Source organism: Mus musculus, chromosome 8 (assembly GCF_000001635.26).
Source record: "Mus musculus strain C57BL/6J chromosome 8, GRCm38.p6 C57BL/6J".
Lineage (NCBI taxonomy): Eukaryota > Metazoa > Chordata > Mammalia > Rodentia > Muridae > Mus > Mus musculus.
Genome location: NC_000074.6, coordinates 110494795 through 110507144, shown reverse-complemented (window position 1 = coordinate 110507144; position 12350 = coordinate 110494795). Strand labels below are relative to the sequence as shown.

Sequence of the window (12350 nt, the reverse complement as noted above, 5' to 3'; positions counted from 1 at the left end):
GGACAGGCCATATGCAGAATGGGAGGTTTGAGTCTCAGGCAAGCCTGGGCTTAAGACCTCAGAGAGACCCAGAAGGGAGATCTCTGCAAAGCCTCATTTCTCTTTTGAGCTCACCTCTTCCTTGGGCATGAATTTCACTTGCACATTAGCCCTCTCGCCGGGATCCAAGATGCCAGAAGTGGGTTGGATCTCAAAGATCCGAGACTTGGGAATCATCTCGGCTTGCAGCTTCCGCCGTAAATACTTTGGCATGTGTTTGTCCAGCTGGGTTGTGAAGGTGAGACAGTTAGGTCTTATATGTGGAGAGCAGATCCCTTCCATTCCCCACGCATAGGGGAGCTGCACTTCCTGAGTGGCATCAGGGAGTGTGCACGGGAGGCAAAAGGGAAGTCAGACATTTTACCCAATGGCAAGGCATGGTTGACACTGAGAGTCTTCCAACGGGAAGTTAAGATGATGGGAGGAAGGGCCTAGAGTCCCAACTCTGGCTCAAGTAGGAAAGGCGGGAAGGGGAACACGATTCACCTTGTTAGTAGACTTTGGGGTGTGGACGAACCATTCACAAGGGACTTGGAGATGGTTGGAAAGCTGGATCGTTTCCACCATGCACTGCCCACACTGAATCGTGGCAAACTCTATTTTGTTGCACGACAGGGTCATACTTGGGATGATCACCGTGGCCTGGAGGCAGAGGTGAATGGTTGGCCCTCCGTACACCTAGAACAGACAGGGAATTACAGTTACCCTGTGACTTGGAGTTAGGGGAAAACCACAGCAAAACAGTGTCTCTGGCTGGGCATGTAGCTCGGTGATAAGAGGTCTTGCCTGGGAGGCTCAGAGCCCGGCTTTTGATACCCAGTACTGCATCATCTTGGGATTCTCAACAGACCTGGATGGCCATGGTAGGCAGGGGTACACTGTACCTTGATGGGGAGAATGACTTCTTTGTTCCCCACAGGGAGATTAGCCCCTTGTGGGTCACACCTCACTTCAAATGTTTCTGTCTCATAGTAAGGCAGGTTCTTTACACGGTCTAGCTCAGTGCTGAAGCCTGGACCCAAGACAGAGGGGAAAAGAAAAATGTTTTTCGTGAGCAAGGAAAACAGCACATAGAAGCTGCTATGCCCTCTGCAATAGGCTGACCAAGGTATGGCAGAACAGCCTAGAAACCCCTTTAGCTGAGTGCAGAAGCTGCAGGGATGTCAGGGGGGTAGGCGCCTGTCACGGGCCCTGGAAAGATGGGACATGCGAGTGGCTCCTGGTACCTGTTTCGTGAAGGACCTGTTTCTCTGCGTGGAAGGACACAGGGAAGTGGCTGGTGTTGGTGATCTTGACGATGTGGGTTCTGACGTCACCAAGTACAATGTAGCCGAAGTCCAGGATGTACTCTGGCAGCTGGACTCTGAAACAGTCAGGGGGATGTCCTAGTCACTGGTCACTTTCAAGCCCAGAAGGCCGCTCTTCACGAAGGAAGAGAGTGTATGTTCTCTTCTGGGTGCAACTTTTGTGTGTGTGTGTGTGTGTGTGTGTGTGTGTTTGGTGGAGGACAGCTAAGGACCACTAGATAAAGACTAGACACTCCGTGCATCCTTCACAAGTCCACATGTGTGTTTTGGTCATTATCCAGTGACATGTTCAGTATGAGATGGGGCCTGCCTACTGGCTGTGGTGTTCTGGCTTTAAGAGCCAGAGTTGCCTGACTGGCTTGACGCTAGGGAGTGACTGCTAATGTGAGGCACGTGGCTTCCAGTCCCAGGGGATCAATCAGGATCTCAGGAGACACAAAGAACTGCTTGCTCCAACACACTCCAGAACAAAGGCAACACCGATGCAAGAGGGCCTCACTTGGTGAGTTTTCGGCAACTCCGCTGACTGAAGTAGATGTCCTCGGTGTTATTGGAGATGCTTCTCTGGTGTTCCAGGGCATAGTCTTGGACTATGAGTCGCTCTACTTCCATCTGGACATGAGCACTTATCTGAAGCGAGAGGGAGAGCGATTCGGAAGGACTGTTCTACAATGTGGATTCTCTCTACTCATTGTTGGTAGGATTTTCCCCCCCACTAAGGGTAACCTGATTCTTTTTCCTAGTTTTAAATGTGTACCAGGTAAAGGTTAATAATGAATAAATTTTCATGCACTTATAAATGAGGAGGTTTTTTTTTAAAAAAAATGTTTTAGATTTGTTTATTTCACGTATATGAGTGTTTTGCCTACATATATGTATGTGTTCTGTATATGTGGCTGGTACCCATATAGTTCAGAAGAGAGGCACAGATTCCCTGAACTATAGTTAGGGATGGTTGTGAGCCACTGTGTGGACCTTGGGGACTGAACTTGGATCCTTTGGAAGAGCCGCAAGTGCTCACAGATGCTCACCCATCTCCCTGCCCCCAAACGATACAGTTTAAAAATGTTTTGACATGGGCTCAGCAGGTAAAGAGGCATTTGCTGCCAGTGTGTGAAGGCCTGGGTTCACTCCCTACATTGGAAGGAAGAACTAACTCCTGAAAGCTGTCCTCTTACTCTCTCAGCTGCTCTGTGATGTATGCATACTCCCCTGGCAAATAAATATATGATAAATGTTTTTAAAAGTAAAAAAAATGTTTTGACAAAAATTCTTAAGTACTGTAGACCTACTGTGTGTTTTCTCTGCATGATTTCAGCTTCAATGGGCGTTTTTCTAGTGCCACGCAAGGACACAAAGTTAGGACGTTCCACCCCCAGTTTCTTCTTCAAAGTTTTACTTATGTGAAGATGTGTGTCTGTAGTTATATGCATTTGAGCCCAGAGGTCCACAGTGGCCAGAGGCACTGGCACTGGATCCCCTGAAGTTTGTGTTACAGGCAGAGAAGGTTTCCTATGGCGGAGGGTAGTGTTTAGAGTAGATTCAGGAGAGTCCTCAAGGCCGAGAGTAAGTGATTCTGAGCGCTCCGCTCTGGATGGTGCAACCATGTTCCTTTCTCCCCTCACAAAGGCTCAGGAGACATCTTGGAAGAGTGGGTTAAAAGGATGTGAGATCAGAGGAGGTTGGGGGGTTGCCATGAAGGGCTGGCTTCGGGACACAGCATGGATGCTACACACAGGAACACACAAGTTCTGTGGTTACCTGTACAACTCGATCAAGCCAGTTAAAAAAATCCAGCACTGAGTGAGGAGGGGTTCCCAGTGCCCCACCCCTCACTGAGCAGACAATGGTGGTTGACGGCTGCCAATGGAGGGAGACTTTTCCTGGGAAGAGGTGGATCTTGGTAGGTTGTTCATGCCTCAGTAGATGATGTCATACATCTAAACATACAGACTGCTCTAACTGGACTTGGATGGTTTGAAAAAAGAGGGGGCATGAAGTTAGGAGACAGAGGGGAGATGGGGGAGGTTATTGGAAGGACTGGAAGGAGTGGGTGGGAGATGCATAGGTGGCTAAGATACTTTGTAAATGAGTATGAAATTTCAAAAAAGAAAAAAAAAAGCAACTCTATGCTTAGTAATGGACCATCTTGATTCATCTCCCCTCCTCCCTTTCCTACAAAAACTTGATTTTCCTCCTAAGTTTCCTCTCCCAATACACTTCTTTATGATACAGGCAAGTGAAATATCGTCCCTACTTCGTTCCATATCTAATCAATCCTGACCATCCCAGGTCTGGAATAGTCCTTGTCTCTGCTCAGCCCTCTCTTTCAGGGGCGTCATATCACTACTACCTTTCATCTAGAATCATCCCAAGAGCTTGAAAAAGCCTCTATCGCCTCATATCTGCTCTGGTTCCATTAAGCCCTGTCCCCTCATAGCTCCACAAGAAGCTACAGGGATCTTTCAGAGATGCAAACTTAATTATGACGTAGCACTTCCGGTTAGACCATTTTAGTGCCTCCCTCTTGTATTTTGGAAAAGTCCCAAACTCTCAATGGCTTCTCCAGATAGCTGCTCACCTCTTTGGGCTCATCTTGCTGTCTTTCCAAGGCCCCCTTTTACCTTGGCTGTATCTTTCTCCACTTTGTTTCTGCGATAACCCACGTCAATACCCTGCCCTGCCCTGCCCCGCCCTGCCCCGCCCCTTGCCCTGCCCGGTCCTGCCCGCCCCGCCCTGCCTTACTTCAGCGGTCTCCTCCTCTGGGAGTTCCTCAGCCATCACCTCATATTGATCGACAGCCTCATATTTAGTGTACTCTTTTTCTACGTTTTTCTTTGCTTGTTCCAAGAAGTGTTCATACTTTTCATTGCCTGTGGAGGATGGGTGGAGGGGAGAGAAGCAACCTGGTCAGACACAGAGATGAGTTTGGCTTCAAACCTCGACTCTCAGCTCAGGGGGGAGCGAGGAGGAGACGGAATGTTTTGACAGTTCACCTAGCATATTTTCTTTCCCTTTGGAGGGACAGGTCATTTGTGTGTGAGTAGAACTCGCACCTGAGACCTCACTGAGTTTAATGACACAGCACGTGAGCTACAAACTGGTCCTCAGGAGCACAAGGCATTAACAGGCTCCTGCAGGAAACTGCAGCTACAGAGAGCCACATGTGAGGGTCAGGAAGGAGACCTTTGCCTCATGGTTGAAAATCGGGATCCCTTGCAGGTTCGGGATGTATTGGAACTCTGCTCAGTTCTTAATTCTAAACCTTCTACTCCTGACAGTCCCCTTTGGTGCTGAACGAACTGAGATAGCTGGTCAGTGGCTTTTCACATGCTAAGTACCTCCCAGTTAACAGAGGGTGTGTTGGGGTCAAGTCACTTTAAGTCAAGTGAGTCACAATACCCTTCATGAAGGTGGGTAGACAGTTGGCAGGGGGAATTTCAGATGCTTGGATTGGCCAAAAGTCACTGCAAATTCAAATGCTTCAAAGGTAAAGGTGGGCAAAGAGTTAAAAAGCTTGCTATGAAAAAAATGAGAAATGCTGCAACTAGTCAACACCCGTGCAGACCAAATGATGTTCAGATCTGAGTAACTGAGAAATCTCCCTGGTAACCGCATCCTCTATCTCAGGATGCTGACTGGGATCGTGCTGGGTTTCAACTGTGAGGCACAGGGCTCCCCTTCCTGACCGACCCTCACAGCTGTCTCTCTCTACCTGTAGGTTCAGGACCTTCAAATTCAAACACTTATGGATGGCAAGTGTTTGGAAAAAACAGTGCATCTGTGCTGAAGCTGTACAGATCTTTTTTAAAATTTATTTTTATTTATTTATTTATTTTTTTTATGTCTTGGCAGTTGAGTGCAATCGCTGTTTATACACCACTGCTATTGTATTGGGCACTATGAGTCTAGGAGTGGTGGGTTGAGGTACATGGGAGGATGTGTGTAGGTTCCAGGCAAATACCACGATATTTTCTGTGTGGGTCTTGCACATGTGTGGATTTCAGTAGCCGAGGGCCTGGAGTCAGCCTCCAGCAGGTCCTGATGACTGAAGGCAGCATGTGTGGAGCTGGGTTACCCTCCTTTGACTGACGTACTAATGTTAGAGTATAATGTGGTCTTATCTCTATTCACAATCATGTCATATGGAATACAATATAACATGATAGTTATAATTTAATGGATGCTGCTCAGTGGGTGAGTTTGTGACTTTAGGAGGAGGAGAAGACCTGGGAAGTGAGCTTTCATGTGAAACCCTGTCGGGAAAGCAGAACTAAGAAATGCAAAGAGGAGGGAGGCCATGAAGAGCAAGAGGTTTCCACCGATCCGGTGGGTAAGCTATTTGGTCCTGCCCTTTGGGACCTACCAAGCCAGAGTTACCAGCCTGGCACAGGAAGATGGCTCTGGGACCACATGGGGCTAGGCACACAGGCAAATAGCTAATAATATCTAATTTTCAGCCTTTAGGCATATAACCCTGGAGTAAAGTTCTAACGGCTAGGGCTGCTTTCCTGCAAAGGTTATATTTTGAGATTTCTACACCTGACAGTACACCAGACTCCAGCTCCAAAATGAAGATGCCGAACATGTTATTAGGAGAGGAGACTGGGAGAGACACTTTGGCTAAAGGAATACACACTTGGCCCAAATGTCACCACATTGGTGTTGGTGGGAGCTAATTGATGGCAAAATTGGCCAGCAGTCTTAGTTTGCAATGACCACAGTTTGAGTCAAATCTAACTCTTGTCCCCAACCCCTGGCAACTGAGGCACAACATAGAATAATACTAGAGAAGTTTTTTTTTTTTTTTTTTTTTTCAGGCAAATAAAATGACTAAACAAAGCGAGCAGCCACTGATCTTCAAAGATGAACATCAAAGAAAACACTAGAAGATTTTGTCCTCCACGCCCCGCCCCCCAGGGGTGGATGAGTAAGTTATTGCATTGGGGGTGGGTAAGCTATTGGAGAGGGTGGCAGTACCTTGGAGGTTCCTGTGTAGGTCAAGGCTGATTCGTGGAAAGATGCCCTCTCCGTACAGGGTGATGTTTTCTGGGACCAGGTGGGCGATCTGTATCTGGAAGTTTCTTTGAAAGACCTCAGGTATTCCAGGCAAGTAGTAAACTTTCAATACCTGCTCCTTATTCGACTGGATAAAACCCTGCATGATAGCGAGACCAGAGAGGGCGTGATGGTGTGCCCCGGGTTCATGCTTCTGATGGGTGGTTAGACCATGGTTACATGGTGCTGTAAGAAAAAACTCCAGGGAAGCAGGCAGCCTAGGGGCGGGCACTGGTAGCCTAGGGGCGGAGACAGCCTAGGGGCGGGGATTGACAGCCTAGGGGCGGGCACTGGTAGCCTAGGGGTGGGGACAGCCTAGGGGCAGACACTGGCAGCCTAGGGGTGGGGACTGACAGCCTATGGGAGAGCACTGACAGCCTAAGGGCGGGCACTGCCTAAAGGAGGAATTCGAGGAACAAATAAAACATTTCTAAAGTAGCTCGATTCTTTCTTAATGCCTAGTTTTTTTTTGTTTGTTTTTTTTTTTTTTGTTTTTTTTTGTTTGTTTTTTTAGTTCTTTGTATATTCTATACCCTAGTCCTCTATGGGAACGAGTCACTAGCAGGGATGTCTTCCCACTCTGTGGGCTGGCCATCCAATTACTTCACATTTTCTTTCTACATACAGAAACTTGTAAGATTCAGAAAGCCCGTTTGCCCACGGATGCTTTTACTTCCTGTGCTACTGGGGTCTTACTCAGAAAGCTCTCACCTGTACCCATAAGCTGAAATGAGCTTTTTCCTTTAGCAATTTAACAGTACCGGGATGGCCTTGAACTCACAGAGATCTGCCCGCCTCTGTCTCCCAGTGCTGGGATCAAAAGTGTGAGCCACTGCCCCCTGCCAGACACTAGCAAGTTGTATGTTGAGGTCTTTGATCCATTTAGGGTTGAGTTTTGTGAAGGGTGAGAGGTAAGGATCTGGTTTTATTTTTCTACCTATTGAAATCCAGCTTTCTTCATACCAGTTGTTGAAGGCACTATCTTTCCTCTCATGGTTTTTTGTTTTTTTTTTTTTGGCATCTTTGTATTAAAAAGAATCAAGTAACTGTATTTGTGTGGATTTATACCTTGGCTATCAATTCTATTCTGCTGATCTCTGTTTCTGTTGTAATTTTTTTTTTGTCCCCATGCCGTATTGCTTCTATCCCTCTGACTCTGTAGTATAATTTGAAATCAGGTTTGGTGATACCACCTGTAGGATTATTTTGGTTCAGGACTAAAACAGGGAAAGTTCTTACCTTTGTAGGTCACAAAGGAAGAGCAGACTAAGAAGACACACAATTTTTCCTTCTTAACCACAGGGCTGGTAAAGTTTACCAAGTTTTGGTGAGACCCTGCCTCATAGGAAATGCTTATACACTTCTGCTGGGACTTTAAGATCAGTGCGCAGACAGGGAAACTGGAGAGGTCGGTGTAATGGCACAGTAACAGAATCCCAGCCCTCAGTGGAGACAGGAAGATTTTATGATCAAGGCCATCCTGGGCCACCTGAAAAGACTAAACCCAGCACAAGGAAACAGAACAACACATTTTATATCCTTACATAAAGCAGACCGTAACATAGCCTGTGACCTAGCAACTCTTGGCAGAAGTCCCTAGGAAAACATCTACCACTGATTGTTCAAGGGAAAATGCATAGCAGAATTGTTTCTATTGAGAAACTACTGCCTAACTCACTTTCTATAAGCAAATGTGGTTTCTGACCTGGGCGGGTTCACCCCTCCTTAGGCAACCTGGTGGTCCCCCGCTCCTGGGAGGTCACCATATTGATCTAAACTTAGTGCGGACACCGGATCGGCAGAGCACACTACAGCCCAGAACTCAAGTGATCCTCCAGTCTCAGCCTCCCGAGTAGGTGGGACTACAGGCGTGTGCCATCATGCCCAGCATAAATGTGGTTTCAATGGGAGATGGGAAACTGCTTTTAATATGGCTGGAAAAGGAACATTATTCAGTAGTGAAAATGAATGGACTGTGGTTAAGGTGCAAGAATAGAGATGGATCTTAAAGATCATAATGCTGGGTATAAAAGCAAGCTGCATAGACTACATCTAACTGTACATTTACATTGCTTTATGTGCACTGTAGGTATGCCTCATGCTGGTGGAGACTAGAAGGCTGCAACAGAGTCCTTGGGGCAGGAATTGCAGATGGTTGTGAGCCACCATGTGGATGCTGGCACTCAAAACTAGGTCCTCTGGAAGAGCAGCCAGTTCTCTTAACCCCTGAGCCACCTCTCTAGCCACAATTGTGCTGTTTTAAAATAAAGTTTGGGAGAGAGCAAACGGTCCAGGAGAGACGCCCCAGGGGCATTTTATATAGTTGGCTGCATACATCCCAAACCATGGATCCGGACAAATGTATTAGCTACGGTCCAGATTTAACAATGGTAGCTCACAGTTGTTGTGCTTCTAGAGTCCAACGCTTGCTTCACAGATTCATTTTGTGCACATAAGACAGTTACTGAAGCATTAGGATTGTGGGCAAGGTGAAAATAAACCAGTAGGTTAGCAGTCAGAAAGTGGGTATGAGTGCCGCATAGCTATAAATAACAGCCCAGATGATGTTACAAAGGTGAGTGGAACCTCACACAGGAAAGTCCTACTGGCCACATTCTAGCCACAGAAGTGTTTATGATTCCTTCTGCTTCATCTCTTCTTATTTATTTTTTGTTTTTGTTTTTAATTTTCGAGATAGGGTTTCTTTGTGTAGCCCTGGCTGTCTTGGAACTCCGGATGTAGACCAGGCTGGCCTTGAACTCAGAAATCTGCCTGCCTCTGCTCCCAAGTGCTGGAATTAAAGGCGTGCGCCACCACTGTCCAACTCTTCTTAATTTTTTATCTCCCCCTCTCTTTTTTTCTATCTCTTCTGTCTCTGTTTCTCTCTCTCTCTCTCTCTCTCTCTCTCTCTCTCTCTCTCTCTCTCTCTCTCTCGCTCACTCTCCCTCTCTCAGTATGTGTGTGTGTGTGTATGTGTGTAAGTGTGTAAGAGGGCAACCTGGGGTGTCATTCCTCACAGCATGCATGTTGGTTTTTGAGGCTTGGTCTCTCACTGGCCTAGAACTCATCAAGTAGGCTAAGCCGGCTGGCCAGGAAGCACTAGGGATCTGCCGGTCTCCATTCCCCAGAGCTAGGATTAAAGTGTGTACACCACCTTGCTTGTGCCCCGCCCCCAACCCCTGTATGTCAAAGCCCAGCCAGCTACAAAGGGCACCATGGGCAGTCTACAATATTCTCCTGTTTCCCCACTGAGCCATTCTTCCTGTGCTCAGTGACTGGGGTGAGGGGAGCCTTAGCATCTATCTCCATTGCTTAGCAATGTATTTTCCCAGTAAAAACAGTTCTCACGCAATCGTGAGCCTCATGCCGGGCAAATGTCCTTATTTTGTTCTACACTAAATACGCACGGCCAATTCTGCATTCAGCAAACATTTGTTTTCATGATAAGAATTTGGCTTCATAATAGGATAGCTGGAATACAGGGAAAGAAAACCATACAGAGAAAATCCCATTCAGACATGAAGAGAAGTCCGAGCTAGAAGGGGGTGGGTGGGTGGGTCAGCATAGCAGCTTCAAGGCCCTGGATCCCAGGAAGTCCTCTTGCAAGGCTGACTTTTGGTTAGTATCTGGGAGCCAAAGTTCTGGAAGGTTCTTGCCCATTCCCTAATGGGGCTTTCTTACCTTGCCTTACTTGTGTAAACAGTACAGTTTATGTCAACTCCTTGCTTGCTTTCTGAGGGAATTTTGTGATATGACAGGCAGAAGCATCTATCTGACAAACTTCCAATAAAATCTTCCAGCAGTCTCTAGTGAGTCTCCCTGGCTTGTCTCAGGTTGGCAGAGTTTATTACTAGGGGTGGAGACTGGGAGGTGGGGGCTGAGATGATTAATCTTCATCGTCTACTTGACTGGCTTTAGAGTCACTGTGGAAAAAAGCCCGCCTTGTGTGTCTGTGGAGGTGTTTTCAGAATGGACACAGCTTGAATGTGGGCAACAAATGCCTTACAGGCTGGAGTGCCAGACAGAATAAAAAGGAGAAGGCAAGGTTAGTAACAGACAGCCATCTCTCCGATGCTTGTTGACCGTGGACACAATGTTACCAGCTGCCTCAGGCTACTGCTGCAATGTGGAGAATCAGAGGCCATCTTACACCATGACGGACTACATTCTTAAATAAGCCCTTCCTTCCATCCTTCTGTCCTTCCTCCCTCTATCCCTCACTCGCTCCTGCCCTTGACCTTCTGCCTGCTTCATTCCCTTGCTGCTTTTGCTTTGTGTCCTTTGGTGGTAATGAATCACAGCGAGGGAATGGCTCTCTGGCTGAGTCCAAGGCATTATAGAAGGTGTCTGCGGGATTTGGACAGGTTTGGCTGGTCGTTCAGGAGGCAGTCACTTTAGCTGACAAACCATCCCAGGTGACAGAAAGGAGAGAAACGCACTCACATCTTACACGAGTCTTACACTAGTGAAGCATAGCATGAAGAGGGAGGGTTATGAGCCAATTTTCATGTGCTAACAAACAAACAAACAAACAAACAAACAAGAAGAGCTCTAGCTGATATTTACGAGCTGACCAGATCCAGATTATGCACTCACATGGTTATATTTTAAGGTGTAGACAGCAGCATATAATGCAGTGTCCCCTCATTTCCTTTTCTCTTATACCCAGTAGGTATTAGAATCAACACCGCATTAGCGCATCTAGAATTGCAGCGTCCCTTGTAACTGCTGTATGTTATTCTGCCACACTGTTTTAATACCTTAGTATATTCAGTCTTAATACCTTGGGAGATGTTTAGCTTGTTTCTGTTTCTATATTGGCATCACAGTCTATGCAGACAACAGTCTTATTCACACTTCATCTTGTAAATCTGGGAGCGTGTACTTATGATAATCAGATGAGGAAAAGTTAACCAAAGAGTAATCCTAATAGATTTCGACAATATTTTCTCCACAGGGTTGCATCAGTTCACACTAACAACGGCTTTGTAAACCCAAATGCTGACAAAGGGGAGCGGAAGAACGAGACAAGAAAGTAATTAGAAAAAGATAGAAAAACCATCTGGCAAACTTTTATAGAGAAAACACGAGGAAGGCAACGATCCCACAGATCCCAGTTTGTAAACTCCGACGATGCTTTGTGAGCGAGCAACCTACAAAGAGGCTATGGCATAAGGGAAGGCGAGCAGAAAGCGTAATGGTGAGACCCTGAAGTGCGTTCAAAGCAGAAGCCATTAAAGATGAGAAGGAGACCACTTAAAATGGGCAAAATGTGGCCTGTGAAGAACATTTAATGGGAGTAAGGTCTTACGTGTCAACCCAGAAATGCACGTGTACACAGCAAAAAGTTTCCGTATTTATAAATATTTAAAACCAATCCTTTGTGGATGCCACATGAGGTATTTGGTCATATTTATCTCCCCTCCAGCAGTTGTTTGGGTCTGTATGTGTGTGTGCTATGCACACATATGTGTATGCATGCTCACATGGGTGTGGGAGAACATGTGTACTCGTGTGTGCATGTGCACACCGTGTGCATGTGCAAAAAGGCCAGAAGTTGACACTGGGTGTCTTCTTCCATCGCCTCAGTCCTTACCTGGAGCTGGGTCTCTCCCCCGAACCCAGAACTCAGTGATTGGCTAGCCAGGCTGGGCAGCTCAATCCGGGGATTCTCTAGTCTCTGCCCACCTGGGCTGCCATGCCAACCTACATTTACAGGCTAATGAAAAGTTGCTCCAGTTTGTATAGCTGGCATGAGGGAAGCCCTGAGTTTGATGTACCTGTGGGATGCCCCCCTTTCCTGCTTCTCTTTAGAGATAGTATCTCATTTACAGCACAGGGTGGCCCTGAATGTAAAGTCCCACTTCCTGTGCCTCCAGAGTGCTGGGACTTGAAAGATGTCCTAGCACACATGACTCAAATTTATTATCCTGAGGGACATCCTTA

At 46.7% G+C, this 12350-nt stretch overlaps 1 protein-coding gene and 1 long non-coding RNA gene across 11 annotated transcripts in view; one reads left to right on the top strand and one right to left on the bottom strand.

Annotated features, from left to right (window-relative positions):
* The window catches only part of Hydin (HYDIN, axonemal central pair apparatus protein), a 343286-nt gene that overhangs the window by 103109 nt on the left and 227827 nt on the right, over window positions 1–12350 (bottom strand). For 7 of the 10 annotated variants that reach the window (XM_030243552.1, NM_172916.2, XM_030243556.1 and 4 more), the window contains 7 exons: window positions 6327–6504; window positions 4092–4219; window positions 1846–1976; window positions 1266–1402; window positions 924–1051; window positions 526–717; window positions 115–264 (listed from right to left, as the gene is read on the bottom strand). In XM_030243552.1, the coding sequence (XP_030099412.1) occupies window positions 115–264; window positions 526–717; window positions 924–1051; window positions 1266–1402; window positions 1846–1976; window positions 4092–4219; window positions 6327–6504 (1044 nt within the window). Of the gene's footprint in view, window positions 1–114; window positions 265–525; window positions 718–923; window positions 1052–1265; window positions 1403–1845; window positions 1977–3927; window positions 3989–4091; window positions 4220–6326; window positions 6505–12350 lie in introns of those variants that run through there. The other 3 variants (XM_030243558.1, XM_030243560.1, XM_030243559.1) reach the window with 3 other exon arrangements.
* On the top strand, window positions 4789–11779 carry Gm21283 (predicted gene, 21283). The gene is made up of 3 exons (NR_105058.1): window positions 4789–4836; window positions 6167–6276; window positions 11362–11779. It is a non-coding gene; the product is annotated as a predicted gene, 21283 (long non-coding RNA).